The sequence below is a fragment of the Xenopus laevis genome, chromosome 2S (genome assembly GCF_017654675.1).
Source record: "Xenopus laevis strain J_2021 chromosome 2S, Xenopus_laevis_v10.1, whole genome shotgun sequence".
NCBI classification, from domain to species: Eukaryota; Metazoa; Chordata; class Amphibia; order Anura; family Pipidae; genus Xenopus; species Xenopus laevis.
Window position 1 is genome coordinate 100,333,737 of NC_054374.1, and position 25,122 is coordinate 100,358,858.

General features: G+C 39.0%; 1 protein-coding gene across 2 annotated transcripts in view; it reads right to left on the minus strand.

Annotated features, from left to right (window-relative positions):
* LOC108709689 (E3 ubiquitin-protein ligase SH3RF3) overlaps window positions 1-25,122 on the minus strand; it is a 239,758-nt gene that overhangs the window by 75,450 nt on the left and 139,186 nt on the right. For both annotated transcript variants that reach the window (XM_041584191.1, XM_018249746.2), the window contains exon 2: window positions 2,119-2,394. In XM_041584191.1, coding sequence (XP_041440125.1) covers window positions 2,119-2,394 — 276 coding nt within the window. The remainder of the gene's footprint in view (window positions 1-2,118; window positions 2,395-25,122) is intronic.

Consider the following 25,122-nt stretch of genomic DNA (forward strand, 5'->3'; position numbering starts at 1 on the left):
GGCGGGGAAGGCCAATTAATAGAGCGTTACAGTAGTCTAGACGTTATATGATGAGAGAGTGAATAAGAATTTTGGAAGCATCTTGGGTGATAAATGATTGTATTTTGTATATGTTCCTCAGGTGGAAGTGACATGATTTAATAAGTGACTGAATATGAGCGGTGAAGGACAAGGCAAAATCTAGCAAAATTCCAAGGCACAGGTCCTGGGGAGACGTGGTGATAGTGGAATTGTTAGCTATGATAGATACTGTTACGGGTGTTAGTTGGAGGAAAGAGAACCATTTCCATTTTAGAGAGGCTTAATTTAAGGTAGCATTGCGACATCCAAGTAAAGATAGCGGACAGGCAGGAGGAGACCCGAGTTAGGAGTTAGGGAGATCAGGAGAGGAGAAATAGATCTGAGTATCTTCAGCATAGTGGTGGTAGTGGAAACCATATGAGTTGATTAGTTTGCCAAGGGAGGAAGTATAGACAGAGAACAATAAGGAGCCCAGGACAGAGCCTTGAGGAACCCCAACAGAAAGAGGTAGGGGAGAAGATGGTACTCCATTGTAGGAGACAATGAAGGGATGATTAGTGAGGTAAGACGAGAACCAGTACAGGGTTGTGTCATGAAGACCAAGTGAATGGAGGGACTGAAGGAGGATAGAATGATACACAGCATTAAATGCAGCTGAGAGATCAAGTAGTAGTAGAAATGGTTGTTGGCTTTAGCTTGTTAAAAACGTTAAAAACGTTAGTCGGTTGTAGACTAGGCACTCAAGTAGCAGTTTAGAGATGAAAGGTTGCAGAGAGATAAGTCGGAGGTAATCAAGATTGGAGGGATCAAGATACTTTTTTTTTCAGAATGGGGTTGACAAGAGTTTGTTTTAGTTGAGAGGGAAAGATTCCAGTTGAGAGCAAGAGTTTAAATAGATAAGTTAAAGGTTTGATTAGACAGGAATTGGTATTGCGGAGTAGTTTTGAAAGAATGGGATCAAGCGGGAAGGTAGTAAGGTGAGAAGAGGCCAAAAGTTTTGAGACTTCCTCATCAGTCACAGGGGTGAAGGAGCAGAAGGAAAGACTGAGGAGTGTGGAGGGAGGGTGGTGGAAGTCTAGGGGAAGGTTGAGTAGTGTAATGTCCCTTCTGAGTGTCAATTTTTTTGAAGTGCTCAGCAGTATCTTGAGCAGAGAGAGATGTGCACGGAGGGGTTGGAGAAGGGGAAAGAAGAGCTAAAAGTGGAGAAAAGTTGTTCCGGTTGTTTAGAAAGGGAGTTAATGAGTGAAGTAAAGTATGTTTGGCTTGGGAAAGGCTGGTGTTATAGGAGCGCAGGGCAGATTATATACTATGGATGGCTAAAAATATTAAATCACTTGTAAAAAAGGATAGCGAAGCTAGGTAGGATGGTAATGTGTAAAATTTTAGCATTTTAGCATTTAACTTTTTTAGCCTATATATAAAGAATTCTGCTTTGTCATTGAAAATGTAAATACGATTTATTCTGTTGTCTATGAAATTCATTATTTCCTACAGGAATAATTTTTGGATAAAAAAATTATAATAAAAATGTTCCTTTTCGTTAAGTGACTATAAAAGGAATTGGATTTCAGTAACATTTAGTTGTTTACATTATTATATAGAATAATTACCTTTCAACTTTGATAAAACTTTTTTAACTAAACAATTCTAAAAACAGGATTCAGTTCAGTGAGAACAACTTATAAACAGATGACAGGTCCCTTACATATAGAGGAACATACTGTACACATAGAATACACAGCACAACAATTAACTTGTGTTTACATCTAACAATAACTTGGCTAATTTGGCTTTGTCACAATGTCCATAACCAAAATAAGCAATATAGTAGCATAGAGTAGCGCTGTATAGATAACCGATAATAATAACGCAAAACACTAAAGTGTGTTTGAACTGGGTTAAGCTATGACTCAATGGTCCAGTGATGTTTGGCGGTAACTTGTCAATGTAGAAGGTTGTTTCATGGACTTAAATCCCAACTATGTTCAAACCAAATAAAGATATAAATAAAGAGATATCCAGAGAGTCATGCAAATAATTTATTTTTATCATTAATACACTCAAGAAATGCATATCCATTATTAAAGTATGGATTACCTTAGTAAATGTTAAGCAATCCTTATCTTGATCTTTATTCTTGATTTCAAAGTCATAAAGTGCTTTGCCCTGCGGTGGTGGTTGAGTTAGTGGTTTTATGCACTGGATGTAGCTTGCTGGAAAGAAGCCTCGATTTCCATTCAGCTCTCCATGATACCAGTTCTCATCCACTTTTCTTCGTAAAATGATTATATCACCCTTATTAAATTTTAGATCTCCTGGTTCCTTGCCTTCATAAGCATACAGTGCTCTTCCACAGGGCAATTGTGAGATATTCTGGGGTAAAACATAAATAGAAATAAGCAAAATCAATTTTCAGTACTCAGTAGGTAGTAGAAATTTAAAAGTGTGGATCATTAAGCATTTTAGTATAAATATTAGGCTGATATTGACAGTTATGACTAGTTATTGTCAGAGCACTGACACTATTTACATATCTACACGTGTAAATGACCCATCGGTTTCTATAATTTGTATAAACTTTTGTACATAACAATGGTTAATAGCTCTGAATTCACTGATCACTTTGAGCCTCTCTTTAAAACAGCACTCTGCGAAGAGGAGACTTATGCTATAGTTGTTGTCCGAGAGCTAATGGAGCTTCTTTTGGTAGCTATACAGTACTTTCAGGTCTTCAATATTGGAACTTTTTATAATTTACCATCCACCTCTATCCAAGTAATTCCCATAAATTTGTTTAAACACTTTTCAGCTTTCTCCCGCTGACTTAGTCTCGTTGACTACTTTCATGGACTTGCACGACAAGTTGAGGAACATGATATTTGTATTCATATTACATATTTGCATGTTTGAGTATGGATTGATATAACCAGAGTTTTGGACAACCAAGAAATATTAGACCAACAATGCACCATGGAGTAGTGGTAGTTTTTGATGGTGAGGACAGTTGTATTTAAATTCTATTAGGAAAAAAAAAGTGATAGGCTTATTACTTCCCAAATTAATTTTTTTTTTATACAATTTTGTACATAATCATGGTTAATAGCTCTGAATTTCTCTTTGAAACAGCACTCTACAGAAGAGGAGACATGCTATATACAGTATTTATTTTCTAAATTGTCAAGTGATTATATTAGCAATCCAATACATATTCCATCAATTATTGGTTTGTGTGTGTGACATTTTCCTGGTCAATAATGGTATAGCAGGAATATCTGAAGAATTTAGATATATTGGTAGCAACAGTAATACAGATACTGTATATGATCTCCATACTATGATGAGCATTTTCTAGGTGTGTTTTATATTTGTATAGCCCTGCTTTAAATAAAGGGAAGTGATCTAAAGAACCCATGTATCATTGCCCTGAAGGAAACTATAATACTATGAAGGGATCTTATAATTGTTAGGCTAGTGGCATCTTACTGTAAGAGCTAGTAAAACAATCAACTCATGGATCATCTAGGTTTACTCACCAGCTTTGAATTTTCACAAAATTATTTTAAAAATAAATAAATATGTAGCACTGTAGTCCATAAATCTCTTCTAAAGAAATTGAAGAGTATGATGCCTAGAGTTATTTTGTTCCTTTTGCAAAAGAATAGTTCAATTCTAATAACATAAAAGCCAGCATTATAATAAAATAAATGTGATAAATAATGTGCGTTGAAATGTTAGCCAGCCACTAGGAATTTATCAAAAGCTCCCAGGAGCACAACAAAAAACAAAACAATTTGCACAACATTTACTAAAACAAATTGTACTGCTTTTAATTAAATCTACTGCAGCCAGGAGACTTTGGGCTAAGGCCCTTTTGATTTATATCTTGATGTTTATGGTTGCTAATATAAACAAGACAAGTGCTACTTTTTAATGGCATTTATGTTACTAGATTGGCTCCCACTTTAAAATAGTGTATTATAAGTCTAAATGATTTAGTCAACTCATGCTTTATTCATATTGTTTGCCCATATTCTTTCATGTCTGTGATATCAGCAAAAAGTAACTGCAGTAGTCAAGCACTCTACAGTATTTCTGTAAATAACTAGTAATTTGGATGAAAAAGGGACATTAATTTAAGCAAAGATATTTATTGTAATATATTTTCAGCACACTTTGTGCATACTTTTGCATACCCTTGAACTGATGTCTTTTGAGTCATATTCTAACATTAGTTAGAAGCCAAAATCTGAACATAATAATGTGGTTTTCAAGTTGTTGTCCTAGAGGCTGATGGAGCTTCTTTTGGTCGCTATACATTTCTTTCACATCTTCAATATAATATTTACCAACTACCTCTATCCAGGTAATTCTTTTAAATTCATTCTAAAATATATAATGTGCTGAAACACTTTTTTTTAGCTTTCTCCTGCTGACTAGTCACATGGACTTCATACAAATTGAGGAACATTATAGTTGTATTCATATCACATAGTTGTATGTTTGATAGTATGGATTTAAATAACCAGGGTTTTGGACAACCAACAAATATAAGACCGACAAACACCTGTTACAAAGGGTATCCCAAACTCAAAACTAACTCCAAGGACCTGGTCACGCCTCACTCTTCCTCCTATAGCAGCTGACTTTTGCTTTGGGAGGAGCCCTCCAATACTCAAATGCTGCCAGGACTTAATGTGAGAGGACCAAGGAGAGAGTTCCGAGCAGGCTAAGGAACTGAACGTATGCGGAAAGGACGTGAGAGCAGCCAGCGAGGTGTGAAACAGGCAGGGTCAATACCAGACAGGCAATGAGGTACCAAATTGGATAACTGCAGCAAGGCAGGGGTCACAGGCCAAGGTCAAAACTCAGAGTGTTAACACAGCTCCAAATCAGGATCCGAAGAATAGTCAAAACCAAGCAGGGGTCAGTCATGCAGCAGACAAATCAGGGACTGGCATGGATCAAAACTGGATAACACAACACGAACATAGGAAAGGACCTTTACATTGGGCAATGTGAATAAGGCATTTGCACCTTTATATATTCAAATTTTGCACCAACCACAATGACATCACGATACGCACAGGAAGAAAGCTGATTCTACCTGAGCGCCACTCAGGAGCAATGGCGAGAGGAGCGACGAGAGGCAACAGGCGGGGAGAATACTCTATGTGAGCACTGCAGGCTCCCCCGCCACCCACTAGACCATCAGGTAGCACCATGAAGAAGTGGTAGTTGTTGATGGTGAGGACAGTTGTATTTCGGTCTTATTAGAAAATAGGTAAAGTGATAGAATTATTACTTCCCAAATGAACGGCTTCCCTCCATATCACAGTAGCCATGGTAAATGCCCAAATATGCTGTGTGTTCTTCTGACTGTCAAATACTATAGTAACTTTGTGGTGGTTGAGTGAATTCACATGGCAAGTATAGGCATAAGTGAAATTCAAGATTTTTACTGAAATCTTAAAAGGCTTACGGACAAATTAAGATTTCATCTGATTTACAGCTATAATAACCTAACAATCAACTAGCCAAATAATGCGTAGTTTCCCACAATATCAATAGACAGAAAGCTATATTTTTAAGATCCTGTTGTCAGTTTAGTTATCATCATCATCATCATTTATTTATATAGTGCTGTCAAGATACGCAGTGCTTTACTGCAGTTATAGCAAACAGGGAATAAATGGTGGATAACAAACAAGGATTACAGAGTACAATAGGGTTAGAAGGACCTAGAGATAAGAGTTTACAAACTAAAAGGTTAGGGTACAATTGAGACATTAGGATTGTATAGTTAAAGGAAGCTGTTTAATTTGTCATTTCCATATACTTTAATAATGAGGCTAAAAGTGTCCTTTGATGGGGATTTTTTATAGGCTGTTGAAGCTTAATAATATATTTTCAAATTTTATACTACTGATTCAAGGTTCCATAGTTAATAGGCAACTGCCCAAGTTCGACCCCTCAAAATGAGTCCACATAACCAATTGTAGCCCTGGATATTATGCCTGTCCAAGAATTGATTCAAGCCACACTTGTAGAATTTGCAATTGCAAAATCACCCAGCAGGGCATTCCAAAACCTCAGTGCCCCCACTTAGATGAACCATTTCAGTTGCTTCAGGTGAACATTCTGTTTCTCAAATCTTGGCCTATTTACTGTAACATGTTATGCAGTCTTTCCTCGTTGTTTAATGGCTCCGTTCCTTTTACCCATTTAGTTGCTTAAAAACGATATGTTCCATTTGTTCTCCTGCATTTCCACTGTTTATACATACGTGTCCCTTTCTACTTTTTCCACTGCCTAGAAGATTACAGGGCAGGTGTGGAGACCTCTAGACAGTATAAGATATAGCATACAAGACACACCATAATTTTGTGAAGCCATGCTGCAGTGGGCTTTTTGTATAAGTAAATATTTCTTTCATATTAAAAGGGCAATAATGTTAGCAGCAGCATAGAGATAATAAAATTAAAGATCCTTTCAAAGATTTCCCAAAGGGCATTTCAGTAAAAAAAAATGTAAAACAATATGTTTAGTCTGATCTTGCACATAAGCCTGAAGCCTCCGTTCAATCAGACCCTTAATCCAGTATCCAAAATAATCCACTTGGTGCAATCACTGAATCAAAACAGTTCTGCCTAGCTCTGGCTGCTATAAAAATACTAAATTGCTACTAACACATACCATATAGCTTTCTTTTTTCAGTCCTTTTCTAATTCTCATGTGTATTTGCTCTGTTTAGTTTAAGTTAATTTTTTTTTAGTAAAAATAAATATCTATGGTGCACATTGTTGCATGGGTGCACACACAGAGCTAAAAGCTTACACCACTCTGAAACACCCTTCCCATAAATGGACTAACCGCACAAGAGTTTCTCAGAATGATACACTAAACACAAACTGCTCTTAATTTAATATCATTTATTTTTAGATTATATAAAATACCACCACTGGCATTTCTTACCAAATCTCTGTTTCTGCAATGTGTTTGTGTCCAGAAAGAAAAAAGGGGATTACTCTCAAAGCATATGTAACCAAATTCTATTCTCAGATGGAAACAAAAACTATTCCAAAGTACTTTAATCCTGGCATGAATCTAATAAAGGATAGAAAGGATTTCTTTAGACTGCATAGGTTCTGGCAGACTTGTTAAATCTATTTATTTATCCACAAAGTGCCAAGCAAATCCCATTGTTCTAAAGAGAAGATTTACAATACCACAGGGTCTGCTACAAACATGGTTCTTAGTAATTGAGTGCATTGATTTTTTACTCATGTCCTGCGGGTTAAAAACTGTTCTGCCACCCATGTTAATACTCCGATAAGGTCAGCTGCACAACCTCCGATACACATTGCTCTTTAATGAGATTATTTTAATGTAAGATAGTAGAAAGGGACGAAAAGAGTGTATAGGGATATGCAGAAAGCTGATAAAATGAAGGAATTGATTAATTTATTGAAAGGGAAAGTTGGACACGGCTGACAATTAATAACATTCAGGCAAGTCAATAGTGCTCTAACTGTGTTTCCACCAGCAGGGTTAACTAGATCCAGATAACACTCGCAACACATTTTAAATACTCGTTTGCTGAGGTAAAGGCTTTAATGAGTATATATCTATTTTGCTATACAGAGAGGGTAAATGAGAGAAAGGTAAATTGAGATAAAACATCTGGAAATGAAGTCAATAATATAATGACACAAATACAAAACATTTTGAATTTTTTATGAATAGTAACGCATATATCCATGAAAATTGATATTACAGTATGACATAAGATAAAGTACAAAAAAGGACATCTAGTGACACGTACAGCACAATTTTCATACGCGCAATTATGCTAGAATTCTGGGGAATAATGTTGCATTGTGGGTAAAAAATATGGTTGCTTGGAAATCTCACAAATACTTATATAATACTAGCTGCAATGTGTGTAAATCACTGATATGGTGTCATCCAAAAGGTGTAGCAAGGAGGATCAGATAAAATCTAATTAAAAGCACTTGTGGAGTTTTACCCTGAGGCTGGACTCCACGGACGTTTCCGGCGCGATCCGACATGCTGCGCAAAAACGCAGGCGTCACGTTGAATGCGACGGAAATAAGGTAAGTAATGCCATTGTTGGATAGTGTCGCGTTGTTGATGCAACACAACTGTCAGATGCAGACGCAGCGTGCAGTGTCTGCATCCGACAGTCGTGTCGCGTCATCCGACAATAGAATTACTTACCTTATTTACTTATTTATTCAATGTGATACCTGCATTTTTGTGCAGCGTGCCGGATTGTACCGGAATCGTCCATGGAGTCCTGCCCTTACCCCTGAACTCCACGGCGCGTTCAGGACCGTTTCGTCTCCAGGCGATGACACACATGTGATGTGTCAGATGTCCAGAATATAATGGGAATGATTGAGAAATCTCAGGTACAAACTACGTGTATCAGACTGTCAGATGTGAATGCTGCACGCTGCGTCTTCGTCCAACAGTCGGATACATGTAGTTTGAGACTCGATCAGTCCCATTATATTCTGGACGTCCGACACATCACATGCGTGTTATCGCTGGTCAACGAATCAGTCCTGAACGTGCCGTGGAGTTCAGCCCTAAGGGTAGAACTACACAGGAGATTTTGATCAAATTTTGTTGGTCAGACTTTATCTGATTATGCCATGCAACACCGCACTACACAATGCAACAGCACAAGCTTTTGTAGGATGTTACAAAATCTGATGTCCCTAGGCTAGAATGTAAAGTCAGATGGAGTCTTTTGTTAAAGTGAGAATTTTTTTTTTGATATTTTGATAAAGCTAGGGATACAAAACACTGTCAGGAATACACCAGATAAGACTGCCTCCATATAAATGTAATGTGACCCACAAACATGGATGACCATATTTCACTGATCAATTGTTGAATCAGGTTATTAATGCCATTTTGGTCAATCAACTTTGGTGCAAACATACCGGGGGATAATTGGCCAAATCAATCCAGTTTGATTGAAATTCTATTGAACTTCATAAAAGTCTGAATGTGTAGTTAGTGCTCAGTGATCAGTGAAACAGAACTGAACTGAGCTTAGTGCTTTAGGAAGTCATCACTCCTCCTTGTTTTTTTTTGTCTTAGCTAAAACCATCATAGAAGCCAGAAAAATATATCCAAGAGATCTATAAGGCAAGGAAAAGTGGCCCTTTAATAGTTGGTGCTGCTACTCTAAAAATATAAGAGCCTGGGGATCAGTATAGTTTAATGACACTGCAGAAAAACAAATTACAAGCTTTATCAACTTCCAGAAAACTGAATGATAGTATACGCTGAAACTGCTGATAATGCAACCAGGTATGTGCAATTTCACAGTTCATATAGTCCGTCCTAGTATTCCTCTCACTCATTTCTGTTTTATTTTCTATCAAGTCACTTGTGGATGAGGAAAGCCTCTTCACCTCTTCCTAATGTGCTGCAAATTGAATCTGATCTGGCCTTGATCATGATGAATGATTGCCACTGTTTATCTTGAAGGATTAATCTCACGTGTTCATTTTATTTGACTCAGACTTTAGCCACTAAACTAAAGTCTTCATCAACATATTCTTATCTCTATAATGCACCTGGCCTCGGCAGTTTACATTTAGTCACTGCTTTAAATGTGATGTACGAACACAACATTCAAGTCAGCCTCGTTCTGAGACAGACCAGTCTATTTGTAATTCCTGATGGCAAGTACATTTATTTCCACTTATCAAAGTGTGTTAATAGTTGTTCTTCAATGTTATGTTCCAGTGAAGCACACATTAACAACGTGAATTTTGTTCTGAATCATAGTCCATTAGTACCTTGTTATGAAATTCAACATGCCCCAGATTTTTCTTTTTTACTGTTCATTTGTAGAGAGAGAAATATATCAAGGTAACATTTTGTCCCTCACTAATTAGCATAATTCCCCCATAGAATTAAAGATTAAATTAAAGAATTCACCTTTCAGTTATCTTTTATTGTGTTATAGAATGGGCAATTCTAAACAACTTTTCAATTGGTATTTATTATTTATTTTTTATAGTTTTTAAATTATTTGCCTTCTTTCCAGATTTCAGATGGTTGGCACTGATCCCATCTAAAAAACAAATGCTTTGTAAGGCTACGAATTTGTTATTGCTACGTTGTATTAATCATAATTCTGTTCAGGCCCCCTCCTATTCAAATTCCAGTCTCTTATTCAAACCAATGCATGGTTGCTAGCATAATTTGGACCCTAGCTACCAGATAGCTGCTTAAATTGCAACCCGGAGAGCTGCTAAATAAAAAGCTAAAAAACTCAAAAACTGCAAATAATTAACAAAAGAAAGAAAACCAATTGCAAGTTGTCGCAGAATATCACTCTCACATTTACTCAAAGTTAACACAAAGGTGAACAACCCCTTTAAAGAAACCAATGTTTGTACAGTTGGTATGGCACCTGTTATCCAGAATGCTCAAGACCTGGGTATAAGGGGTATTTCTGTAATTTGGATCTCCCTACATAATGCCGTTAAAAAAATTACTTAAACATTAAATAAACCTAATAAGATTGATTTACCACTAGCGATGGGCGAATTTATTTGGCAGGCACGAATTAGTCAGAATTTCAGAATTTTGCCGCCGGCAAATAAATTAATGAAAAATAAATGTGAAAATTCACCGGCGTCAATTAAACGGACGCCCATTGACTTTAACACGCATCAAATGTCGCCGGCGTCGGAATTGTCACCGGCGGTAATTTTGACACCCGCAAATTAACGTCAAAATTTGCGTTTCATGACAAATTCACCCATCACTATTTACCAGCAATATGGATTAACACAGTTTAGTTAGGATCAAGTACAAGGTGCTGTTAATACAATTTGAGTTGTTTGCTTATATTTGAGTATATGGGATTTGGCCTTCCAGAAATGTGAGCTTTCTAGATAAAAAGTTTCTGGATAAGGATCCAATACTTGCACTGTATTAAATAATACAATATGATTTTGTAAAGGTGAAATAACGTTATAGACTTGGGAATTCATCATGGGAATTTGGACAGGTCCGGATTTGTGGAAAGTCCACCAAGGCCCGGGTCTAGGGCGGCAGGATTTTAGGGGGCGTACCCAATTGGTTCTAAAACACTGGGGATGCACAAGAGAAATTATAGTTTTTTAAACTTCCCGTGCTCCAATCTCCATTGCTCCGGAAATTTACGTGAATAAAGGGGAGGGGACGACGAACTACAGGAGGCCTAGGGGCGCCTGCTATGTAAATCCAGCCCTGCATTTGGAGGAATTTATTGTTCAGAATCAGGTGGTGAGCTATAGGTGAGTTAATACAGTATATTCACGCTCATTCACAATATTCCACACAGTCTGAAATGTGAAAAATAGCTGCAGGTTTCTGCTCTCCATTTAGAGTGCAGAGACTTGTTGACTGCGCATAGAATAGAGTGTTGCCTGTGTTAGACAGTGCTCGATTCAGGTGGGGAGAGCCATGTAGGCGTACCCTGCCTGCCCCTTTTCACCCCATCATTCAGACATGCAAGGGGCGCACCTCCCGATGCTTCTCTTTGCACAGAGTGCTGGATTTTTAATTTGTTTCTCCATGCAAAGAACAGCAAAAATACGTTCTTAGGAAAAACTTGCACCCCCAGGGGTTATGAATGACCACTACTGCGTTGTGTCCACATTAGTGGTGTAACTACCATGGGCCGCTGAGGTTGAGTTGCCGGGGCACCTCACCCTGCTAGAAAAAAATTACGAGGACACAAGTGCAAGTTCTCTGCACCTCCCCCCACCACAATACTGGCTGCCTGAGCACCTGGCTGCTTGTTTTCTTTCAGTGGGTGGCCAGGTAAGGGAAATTCCATACTGCAGACCCTGTGACCCAGGCCCTCCTGTTCACGATGGACCCCCCACGGGGTCTGCTGTATTGTAGTTATGCCAGTGGTTCCAGAGTAATTTTTTTTTTTTCATGGTTTTCGAATACTTCTTAAATACTCTAAAATTTCAGATTTATTAAGGAGCATATTTATCAAGGGTCGAATTTCGAATTGAAAAAAATTCGAAATTCCAATTCAAAAAGACCAACCAAAATTAAGTTGAAGTTTTTGTTTTGGTTGAATAGGTCAGTTTTCAATCAAAAAGGTTCGTATTCGGCCGAATTTGAATCATACAAATCGAAGGAATAGCGCATTCGATTCAAGTTTTTCCCAAAAAAAAATCTTGATTTTTCAAATCCAATTGACTCCAAATAGGTTCTAGGAGGTCCCCCATAGGCTAAAACAGCAATTCGGCAGGTTTTAGATGGCGAATGGTCGAAGTTGAATTTTCAAAGAGACAGTACATGATAAATTTTGATATTCGAATTTTCTAATTTTTTTCAAATTCGAAACGAAGTACACAAAAAATAGCGAATTCAAATTTTTTTCATTCAAAAATTCACCTCCACCTTTGATAAATGTGTGTAAAAACCATGAAATCATCTACTGCAAAAATTTGCCAAGTAAAAGCTGTTTAGATGCTATAGAAATCAGTGGGAACTGCGCTGATCTTATTAGACCACTTTTAATGAATTCTGGCTTTAAGACATTTCTTTTTTTTCTCACTAAGAATTGTCCGGAAAACTAAGGTCTTAGTAGTATTCGTATTTTTTTGGCGCATTGTTCAGTACTTTTTTTTTCATTCGTATTTTTTATCTTCATATTCTTTATATTCATATTCTCCTGGGTTTAGAGAATATGAGTTTAGTCATGGTTTCAAAACCGCTAAAACCCCTAAAATGAGAATGTTGATAAATAAGCCTCCACGTGAGTCCAAAATTCTTCCAAATTAATTTCCTAATGCATAACAGCATTTTTATCCTGCTTAATTACCAGCATGATTTCTATTTGCCTCTTTTGTTATCAGGGCAGTAAAAGGGCTGAGAGAATGAATATGCAGTGCTATTCATAACTACATAATACTATGGGAGAAAACAAATATTGTAGTGATACCCCACCAAGCATTGTTTGACTTGTATAAACTAATAACAGTCATATTTCAAAAGCAATGTCCCCCTGCAGAATTATAGGAAAGATGTAGAAGTTCCTTTTGTCACTTTTAATGACCAGTGAAAAACAAGATAGAGCTACTAAAATGATAGCCATAGTAATGTAAATATATGGGTTATGTGCATTTGTGTATAGATCTCAAAAAATGGCATTACAAAAAATTGTTGTGGGGGTAACCAATTAACACACATCTATAAATAATCCCCTGTTTTAAAGGCTGAATGGCAGCTATAGGCAATATTTGTCTACAATTTGTACACAAAACACAGAAAAAAGCCAGTGCTCGGTCTAACCCACGCTGTGGTGTTGACCAGCTGTTAGAAACACCATTGTGCCATTGCTCGGTCTAACCCACATTCTGGAGTTGACCAGCTGCTATAAGCGATAGAATACATGTAGGACTCATGTACAATGAGGGGCCCTGACGTGACACGTGAGCTTACATATTTTGGCCAAATAATTTTAAAGGCAAACCTTGCACTGGCATTTTTTCTCTTTGTGTACAAATATTGGCTTTTTATCGTTTATACCAACTGGTCAATTCCAGAATGTGGATTAGACTGAGCGCTGGCACAAGGGTGTTATAGCAGCCTGTCAACACCACGGAGTAAGTAGACTGAGCTCTGGCGATTTTTTTTTCTGTTAGGCCATAGTCGCCTGGAAAATTGTAGTGATGTTTTTCAATACTAACACAGTGCCATGTTTTCAGGTGACTACAAAAGCACTAGCAGAAACCCTGTATGCTTTGATCCTAGAGGTCCAAATACGCATAATAACGTTATTTAGGCAAGGTATAGTGAGATTGTAAACATGTTCAATGGGAACAACTGATGGAGCACTCCTTGCATGGCCTGGTTATTAATGCAGCCTTCTCTTTAATCCAATGCACCTTGTGCAGCAGTGTGGATGGATGCCCCTGGCTACATCTCATGTGAATATATTTACTCTGCTCCTCACTCCTGTCACAATGATTTATTGAAAAAGACAGAGAAGATTTGGCACAATACACCTCAAAGCACCTTTACCATATTAGAAAAAGACACAGGATATAAAGCTGCACTATATTTAATGTGTCTCTTTGCTGTTAAACACACTCACTCCCTGTAATGTCATCTTTATTCTATCTTGCACTTGAAAACGATCACTTGTAACAGCAAATTTGAAGAAATATCCCATCTGATATGAGATGATATGGAATGGCCCTTTCTATCTACATAGCTGGTAATGCCTTTACTGATTGCATGACATTACACAGAGCTTGAGATACACTGCATTATGCATTTGTACACCTGGTGCATGCTAAGTGCTCTATGGACGAATCAGCAAAGCATAAAGACATTACAAATAGCCAAGGAAGTCAAAGATCATAAAAATGGATAAGGCTAAATTACTTTATATAGCATTTTTATTGAGCCATTTGATACAAATAACATCACTAAACAGCCTTTTGTAACAGGAGATAAGCACCATTATTAGAATATATTATATGTTATTGGTAGGTCTTCTTCATTATATGCCAAAACAAATGCTTTCATGTTCTTCAATGTTTAAAATATCATACAATACTAAAAGAGCTATGGATTATTGAAAAAAAAAATAGGAGGAAGAATAGATTTTGATGTTAAGCTCCCTGGTTTGATAATAAATATCAAATAAATAAATAAATAAATATGCCCCTAAAAGTCAAGTTGCATGCATTAAACATAATGTGATGCATCAGAAGGGAATGTGTATTAGTTATCTGGACTAAGTAAATATGCCAAGAGATCCAAGCAGGGCATATTGACATTGCGGCTGGAAAAGGGGGGACCTTCCTCAGCCAAACTAGGGGTAGGCAAAAGAGACATGTGCCTAGGGAGCAAAGTTTGGGGGCCACCAGGCACATACCTTCCCTAGTCCGGCTGAGCACGTTCCCCTCTCCAGTGGTAAACCATGCCAATATATCCGGCTTGGATCTCTTGGCGTATTTACTTCTACTAGTCCAGATATGTAGCTTATACACATTCCCTTTTGATGCATCACATTATGTCTAATGCATGGAACTTGGTCCTGAGTCATCTGGATAAAAGGTCCCATAACCTGTATTGGAAAAGAGGTGCTTAAAGATATAGGGGGGCACATTTACTTAGCTCAAGTGAAGGAATAGAATAAAAAATACTTCGAATTTTGAAGTATTTTTTGGGCTACTTCGACCATCGAATTGGCTACTTCGACTACGACTTCGACTTCGTATCGAACGATTCGAACTAAAAATCGTTCGACTATTCGATAGTCGAAGTACTGTCTCTTTAAAAAACACTTCAACTCCCTACTTCGCCACCTAAAACCTACCGAGCATCAATGTAAGGCTATGGGGAAGGTCCCCATAGGCTTTCTAGCCAATTTCTGATCAAAGGAATTTCGTTCGGTCAATGGATTAAAATCCTTCGAATCGGTCGAACGATTATTACTTCCATCGTTCGATCGAACGAATAGCGCTAAATCTTTCGACTTTGATATTCGAAGATGAACGTTTTAACTTCGAGGGTCGAATATCGAGGGTTAATTAACCCTCGATATTCGACCATTAGTAAATGTGCCCCATAGTGTTGTGGGAAAAAATGTTATGTTTTTTTTCCAAAAAGTTAATAGTGCTGCCCCAGCAGACTTCTTCACTGAAATCTGTTTTTAAAAAAGCAAACAGATATTTTTATATTTAAATTTGAAATTTGGCATGGGGCTAGACATAGTCAGAGTGCCCTCAGCCCTCAGCTCATGTGACTTGTGCTCTTATAAACTTCAGTCACTCTTTACTCCTACACTGCAAGTTGGAGTAATATCACCCGCCTCCCTTCCCTCCTGAACAGCCCATCCGCAGCCTATCAACAGAACAATGGGTAGCTAGCCAGACAGCAGCTACCTGACACCTCCGCTGAAAGATTTGTTTGCCTCGTCAATGGTGCTTCCTAGTCCCTGCTTTTGACTCCTTGGGTGCTATTCTCATTAGAGATGTCGCGAACTGTTCGCCGGCGAACTTGTTCGCGCGAACATCGGGTGTTCGCGCTCGCCGGAAGTTCGCGAACGTCGCGCGACGTTCGCCATTTTGGGTTCGCCATTGTTGGCGCTTTTTTTTGCCCTCTCACCCCAGACCAGCAGGTACATGGCAGCCAATCAGGAAGCTCTCCCCTGGACCACTCCCCTTCCCTATAAAAACCGAAGCCCTGCAGCGTTTTTTCACTCTGCCTGTGTGTGCTGAAGAGATAGTGTAGGGAGAGAGCTGCTGCCTGTTAGTGATTTCAGGGACAGTTGAAAGTTTGCTGGCTAGTAATCGTTTTGATACTGCTCTGTTATTGGAGGGACAGAAGTCTGCAGGGGTTTGAGGGACATTTTAGCTTAGGTAGCTTTGCTGGCTAGTAATCTACCTTCTACTGCAGTGCTTTGTATGTAGCTGCAGTGGGCAGCTGTCCTGCTTCTGATCTCATCTGCTGACTGCTGCAATAACAGTAGTCCTTGTAAGGACTGCTTTTATTTATTTTTTGTTGTTTTACTACTACTACTACTACTACTACTATAAGAGCCCAGTGCTATTAGTCTAGCAGTGTTGGGGAGTGGGACTGGTGTGCTAATCTGCTGCTCCTAGTAGTTCAGCAGCACCAACTTTAATTTTTTTTTTTAATATTCATTTTTTTTTTATTTTACTTTTTTTATTTTACTACCGCTGTAGTAGTGTATAAGTTGACCTTTTAGGCATTATTTGCCCTGTAGGCATTATTTGCACACTGTTTTCTTCAACCCGCCATCGAGCTGTGTGACCTTGTTCCCATTCTGTCTAAATATCCATAATATTACCGTCTCCAGAAAAAACACCGGAGTCACTTTTTTCAAGCAGCATTCATATATTTTACGTAATCCGTATCCACCGCTGTAGTAGTGTATACGTTGGCCTTGTAGGCATTATTTGCACACTGTTTTCTTCAACCCGCCATCGAGCTGTGTGACCTTGTTCCCATTCTGTCTAAATATCCATAATATTACCGTCTCCAGAAAAAACACCGGAGTCACTTTTTTCAAGCAGCCATAATATATTTTACGTAATCCGTATCCACCGCTGTAGTAGTGTATACGTTGGCCTTGTAGGCATTATTTGCACACTGTTTTCTTCAACCCGCCATCGAGCTGTGTGACCTTGTTCACATTCTGTCTAAATATCCATAATATTACCGTCTCCAGAAAAAACACCGGAGTCACTTTTTTCAAGCAGCCATAATATATTTTACGTAATCCGTATCCACCGCTGTAGTAGTGTATACGTTGACCTTGTAGGCATTGTTTGCCCAGTTTTTTTGGCCACAGCACTGAAGCACCACGAGCCAGAGGCCAGAAAAAATATGCCATATAAATGCTGAAAATAGTCATTTTTTGCCATACGTTGACTCAACGTATATGGCAAAAAATGACTATTTTCAGCATTTATGTGGCATATTTTTTCTGGCAACTGTGCTTCAGTGGCTGCGTCCAAAAAAACTGGGCAAACAATGTCTACAAGGTCAACGTATGGCGAAAAATGACTATTTTCAGCATTTATATGGCATATTTTTTCTGGCAACTGTGCTTCAGTGGCTGCGTCCAAAAAAACTGGGCAAACAATGCCTACAAGGTCAACGTATGGCAGTTGTTTAAAGAGAACAGTAGATTACTAGCCAGCAAAGCTACCTAAGCTAAAATGTCCCTCAAATCCCTGCAGACTTCTGTCCCTCCAATACAGAGCAGTATCAAGCAGATTACTAGCCAGCAAACTTACTATCATCTGTCCCTGAAATCACTAACAGCTCTCCCCCTACACTATCTCTTCCAAGCACACACAGGCAGATTTTTCAGATACATTTTTGCCCTTGATCCCCCTCTGGCATGCCACTGTCCAGGTCGTTGCACCCTTTAAACAACTTTAAAATCATTTTTCTGGCCAGAAATGTCTTTTCTAGATGTTAAAGTTCGCCTTCCCATTGAAGTCTATGGGGTTCGCGAACCGTTCGCGAACCGCTCGCATTTTTGCGCAAGTTCGCGAATATGTTCGCGAACTTTTTTTCCGACGTTCGCTACATCCCTAATTCTCATATCTAACACTAGGGAGCATGACCTAGGTCTTGGTAAAATACAATGGAACAGGGAGAAACAACTGCTCTCTCAAAGCAGTTCCATCCTGAAGTGCTAGCTCCTTCTCAAAGCTCAGAATCCGGCACAATGAACTGAGCTGGTGCCTCCACATCAATATTACAGCTAAAAAAAAATACATTTGTTGGTTCATGAATAAAACTTTAAATGGTAAAGTGAATTTTGCAATGTAAAGAGTGTAATTTAGAATTAGAAAGTAAACCATACAAATCATGACAGAATCCCTTTAAGGGAGATGTGGTAACTATATATATAAATATATCAGAGGACCATATAATCACATCTTCAATGCTTAATGCACTACTAGCAGCTTATTGGTTTAAACTTGAAGAATTCTGCAGGTGTATTGTTGTGCTGTTAATTATGGGAGTCGTTTCACTGGGTACAATGTCTACTGGGTACTACACTTGACATATAAAGGATTGGGGTTTACTACTTCTCTTGAGGTTCAATTAATATCACTGGTTGTTGTACCCTCAATCTAAAAATAGTATTGATGATAGGCATTTGAGGATTAAATATTGAAGAACATAAACAAGCTGAACCACTTCTTCACCATTTAACTTTCATACCTCCCAAATGTCCTGTTTTTAGAGGGACAGTCCCTCTTTTGACAGCTCAACTTGCAGTCCCTCATTTGTACTGGAATGTCCCGTTTTTCTCTGCACCGAACAGCCAGAAATGTTTCTAACCTAATTGGCTTTTGGCAGAGAGCCCAGAACAGCCACAGCAGCAGATAAGATATTTTTTTAACAATTTTGAGATAAGCAAATAGGTCATTGTAACAATATACTGTAAGATAACAGGTCTCTTGGGACAAGTTAGACTCACAGCTTAAAGGGCAATTCACCTTTATAAGCAAAACTGTAATAACTGAAAAAAACACAGAAATATGTTCAAACTTTCATAACTTGTAAAATTTTGTAAAATGAACGGGGTAATTAGGGGGTGTGGCCACAAAATGGGCATGACCAAAAAAATGCCAACTTTTTGTCACTCTTTTTATTTCCAAAATGTTGGGAGGTAGGTATTATCATCTGCTACAGGTACTTGGCTACTGGCTCCCTTCATAATATAATAAAATAGCAAAAATGCACCAAAAGAGTAGTATAGAAAGAATGAACTATGGTCCAACAAGCTCTGTGTTAAATCATTAAAAAGAATAATCATTGGTGGCTTGAATTGCACAAGCTATGAGCTAACTGTAAATACACTATCCACATTACAGTGAATATCAGATGTTGGTTTTGGAACAGGATCTTAAAGAAAATATGCGTTTTCCTGTTCTTTCCAGACTTCTGGAGGTGCTGCTGTTTAAATGAACTTTACAGCATACTTCTATTTTCCAGTTCTATTTAACCAGATCTAATTATTTTACCTTGATTACATATACTTAATTCCAAATTCTTGAGTAATTACTTTTATGTTCCATTTACAGTCATTTTTTTGAATGTAATCTGTTAAATTGCATCTTAGAACCAGGAAACAACAATTAATTGCCTGTCTCTAATTACCTGTATTTAAGAAATACTTCATGAGTAAAATTACATTAAATTTACCAACATAAAACTCAGGATAAAAATGTTTTCTAAGCTATTTGGACACATTGAAAATGTTAAACTTCAGGGTCACTGCATGATGACAAACTTTGGCCTATTATACAGTGCTCACATGGGTCCATGTTCACCCTGTTCAAAGGAAGTAGACTGGCACAAGTGATATTCTCAAAGCAAAAAAAAATTTGTATGTGTGTATATATGTATATATATATATATATATATATATATATATATATATATATATATATATATATATATATATATATATATGAGTGTGTGTGTAGGCAGGGCCGGATTTACATACTGGCTGCCCCTAGGCCCACTGCTGTCTGTCGCCCCTGTCTCCTCCCCTTTATTCGTGCAAATTTTCATCATCTGGACTGGAGCAATGATGATTAGCGCATGGGAAATTTAAAAAATGATTGTATCTTCAGCGCATCCCCAGTGTTTTTAAACCAATGTGGGTGTGGTTGGGCAGCATGCCGCCCCCTTCAAATACTGCCGCCCTAGGCCCGGGCCTAGGTGGCCTTTCCACAAATCCGGGCCTGTGTGTAGGAGGGTAAAGGTTTGCTAACCTTTAGGTTCTCTATTTCCCCCTAGGGAGTGTGTTAGCCAGCTAGGCTGGATCCTTTTTCCCCAGAGGGGAGGGGGGTTGTTTCCAGAGGTTATAAAAAGGGATACTGCCATGTGTTCTGCCTCTATCTGGTACATACATTTGCTGGAGGAGGTGGTGTGTTGCTGTTAGAACCTGAGGTGGAAGTAGGCCTTAGTATAGGAGCAAGCAAGTGTCAGGTCAGAAACTGTAATAGGTCATTATAGGAGTGACAGATAGGTTCAGGAAAATTAGTGAGCAGCTAAGGCTCCAACAAGGAGTTTAGTAATGGGACCCAATGACCAGCCTAGGGAAGCAGGGACTTGACGGGGATAGGAGAGGGCCACTCCCCGCCCCCTGTGTTAGATGGTGCGCTGTGATTGGCTGAGCGTTCCCGGGTATCGCAGAAGAGGCAGAGCTACGCGTATTACTTACCATTCGGTTCCGGGTCGAGGAAGCAGCAGGACGCAGCATCCCGCCCACCCTCCCCATTAGATGTGTTTTATGTCGCAGTTGGCGGAGGGTACCTTCACAAGGACCCCCAGGGGAAGTGAAAATGGGGTATTTCACAGCAAGTAGCCTGGTAGCCCGGGTCCTCATGGGAAGGTAGGCAGACCGGTTTAGGGCCCGGGAAAAATGGAGCAGTAACCCACCTGGGCTGTGGCGGCACAGTCACTCCTCTTCTTCCCCCTACACCCTCTTTTCCCCGGGGGGGGGACGATAATAATAATATGAAGGTTGTAAAGGTTTGTTATACAAACGTTTTTGTTAAAAGTTTTAAAAAAAAAATGTTATACATGTTAAGTGTTATGATCACTTTGTTTAATAAACAACTGCGGCCATCTGTTTCCAAACCAGTGGTGTGTGTGTTATCCTTGGGTTAGGAGGTATGCGGTTGGGTCAAAGGGGAGGGGCGCAGACTCGACGCTGCACCCGTCAAGGGTTAGTACCCTGCAGTGATAAGGCTAGGGACTCAAGTGGTCAGGCTCAGTGACAGAGTGGTTCTTGGAGTGTGGGGCCAGCTGTGAGATTCGTCTTTAATGGGGATTGTGCACCAGAGGCAAGCAATGCAACCCATTGAGAAAGTTGACTAACAAGGATCAGAGAGGATCCGTGAGTACTACATTTGTGTACATGACCTGCTACTACTAGTTCATGGAGTGTACTATCTGAGTATGCACCCTGAATATGTGAAGTAATTGACCATTGAGAAGTGTACCACCAGTTCAATAAATCGTTTGGCTGTTTTAAAGAACCACAGCACCCATAGTTATTTGATTAAGAGTGATTGCTGTGTGCTTCCACCAGAGTGGTCATCCCTTCCTCCATATCATAACGGGGGCCCCACATGAAGAGTCTAGTTATAGTGTGCCTACCGGGGGTGGCTGGGAGTTGGACCCCTTGCTCGGGTTCTGGAACCAGTATATAGTAACCTAAGGATGGTTGAGGCAAACCCTGACCCATCCACTTACTACATATGTGTATATACATAAATATATACTAAACCTCCATATATGCATACCATAAAAAATGAATTGCACGGAATCATTCTGTTAGTGTAAACAATATTACACATTTGTCCTGTTCGACAATCCTTTTTCTAACTGATTATTCATAATAATTTCTACCAAATGTATATCAAATGTATATCACCCCAAAACTGTACTATACATATTTTTGCATCAGTCTTGGACGGCAAATGAAAATGTGTTGCCCAAAAGTTAAATCTTTTGCATTTGATATTCTCAGTGATGTCTCAGGCCCAGAGGCTTGAAACATTTTTCATCTGTAACTGCCTAAATTGGGTTTTAAAAATGAAAGCCTTTGCTGTTACACAGCCAATATGTCTTCCGATGCCAGCTTAATTCAATGAACTTTTACAGTCTAACCAAACCAATGGCAAATAACCAGAATGCTGCCTTTTTCTGTCAGTAGGATTTATGCAAAACATATAACCTGCTCATGAGAGAGGCTGAAAGGATGAATTAGCTGCTGGTTTAGGTTACAACCTATGAATCTGCTAAATATCCCATCCTGTGTCCAGACTCATAACAAGATGAGCTGCTATCAAAGAAGTGCAGCTGGGCAGATTAAAACAAGAAACCCATTACACCTTATTGATTGGTTCAGAGGAAGAATGTGACACTTGTGTCAGGATGTCCTTTCCCGTGATTGGTACATCTACACTTCTATTTTTCTGTCACTTCTTAAGATTTATATATATTTTCAACTAAAGCTAAAGAAGCAGGTTGAATACACAACACATTTCTCATTTTTATGGTTTATTTGCCCATAATCTGATTATGTCAAAGATGCTATTGCTTTGTAACACTGTATAACCATAATTTGCTATGCATGTAAGATGTACTAAACGTTTCCATGCACAGGGCTGATAAGATACTCGTAGAAAGCAAAACACCCAATACATTTCCAAAAGTTCTAATGCAGTGGTAAATATACAGGCAATATTGTCAATCCATATCTCTGGTGTACTGTTAAAAGGGAGTATAAATAGACCCTCTTACAAAACAATGGACAAAGACTCAGACCTCAACATTGAACTTTTGTACTACTCAGCACATCATTTTACAGAAAATCACCATAATGAGCTGGATAACAATAACAGCTACAAGTGAATTACTTGTTTCTGCTTGAAATGTGAAAGTGTTTAGATGTAAAAGCACATTTAATCTGCATGTGAGACCTGCTTATGAGTCTTCTAGTCTTGTATGACTATTTTTTTTTATAAACCACCCATCAATTTTTATCACTTTTATGTAAATATTAGCAGTCCATATCAAAATCGTGAAAATAGTTAACCCTTTGTTCAAGTATTTCATTAAATATAAATTGAAAACAATTCCTACAATAGTAAAATATTATACTATCTGCAGATTTGGATAATTGTATCTATATATAGCAATTCATTGCACACCATCTTTGACTACATTACTACAAAAGAATCCAGAGAAAGCCACGTGGACCATTAGGTCTATGTGAACAATTCAACCAAATGCAGAGGAGTTAATACATCAAAGTGATTTTTGTGTTTATACCTCAGAATACAGCTGAAGCTCACACCTGCCAGTGCTTCTAAAACATCATTCTTCTTTGTGGCCAATGCATGGTGCTAGAGCTTGTTGAGATGTGTTCTTCGGGTTTAATCAGAGCTCTTTGAGGTGTGTGAGGTGAACAAGCACTTTGTTAAATATACAATTCTGGTTGAGATCTTCTATAACAGGGATCCCCAACCTTTTAAACCCACGAGTAACACTCAGATGTAAAAGGAGTTGGGGAGCAACACTAGCATTAAAAATGTTCTTGGGGTGCCAAAGAAGGGCTGTGATTAGCCATTTAGTAACCCCTATGTGAACCTACATGAGGCTCTGTTTGGCAGTACATGTGGTTTGTATGCAACAAAAACTTGCCTACAAACATTGTCGGACTGGCTGGCGGGACACCAGGAAAAAAACCGGTGGGCCCTGGCCCTCATGGGCCCCCACCGAGCCAGACCCCCTCTCCAGATCTCCTGGGCCTGAAAAAAAAAAACAATTTGAAAGCCGATCAGCGCCGAGTGGCACCGTGTGTGCATGAGCGTCATGTGGCTCCGTGCAATGAAGCTCGCCGTTTGGCTCCGTGCACGCATGCGCGACTTCTTGTGCACATGTGCGGCGGCACGGCGAGTAAGAGGGCCAGGAGGTCTGGAGGGGGCCCTTTGTAGCGGTCCCGGTGGTCCCTGGGCCCCCCAGTCTGACCCTGCCTACAAATCAGAAATTCAAAAATAAGCACCTGCTTTGAGGCCAGTGGGGGCAACATCCAAGGGGTAGGGGAGCAAACATGTTGCTCACAAGCTACTGGTCGGGAATCACTGTTCTAGATGATCCTACAGCTTCTTCTGTTAGCATGAGGGACTGGGGATTGTAGATAGAATCCATTGTTAAGGTGGCCATACAGGGGCAGACTAAAGCAGCCGATATATTCTATGTGATCGAGTACCGAATCAGCTAGTTAATGCTGTCCTCGTCCCATCTGCACACATTTCCTTCGCTATAATCCGATCATTTGGCCCTAGGCCCAACAATCAGATTAACCCGATATTGCTGTGCCAATGGCGGGCATATTGAGGAAAGATCCACTTGTTTGGTGACCTCACCAAACGAGTGGATCTTATCATGTATGACCACTTCTGTAGTTTGTAAGTAGCACTGCAGTAGGACAAATTCCCCCTTGGAGTTCAGTAAACTCTAGGCATGTTTGTCGTATAGGCTGTTGCTGCTGCACTCTTGCCCACCAGCTCAGCTGTAGTTATTTACAGAGTTTACAGAGTCTACTTAATGCCATATTCATGCTTAGCACAACTCCGGGTAGAAAACTGGGCAGCAACTTGACCATTGTCTATAACTGTAATCAAATGACCTTTTCCAAAAAGTAATAATTCTGTTTGTCTATATCCAGCCAACAGCTTTTTGAACGTAATTAGCTTTACTGTAAGCCCTCAAGGGATGCATCCAAGTCTACAGAATCTCGAGCAAAGTGACCTAAATTTTTGGAAGTTCTTTGAACATCTTATGCATATTTATACATTGTGGTTTTTTAAATATCTTAACATAATCCAGTTTGTTAAAAGGCTGCTTTATTAAGAAGGTACAGGTAGTCTACTGAGATGTATAAAATATTTAGAGCAATGATCCACGGTTGCATTTTGTACATTTCCAAAAACACAGAAACTCTAAGGTATTAAA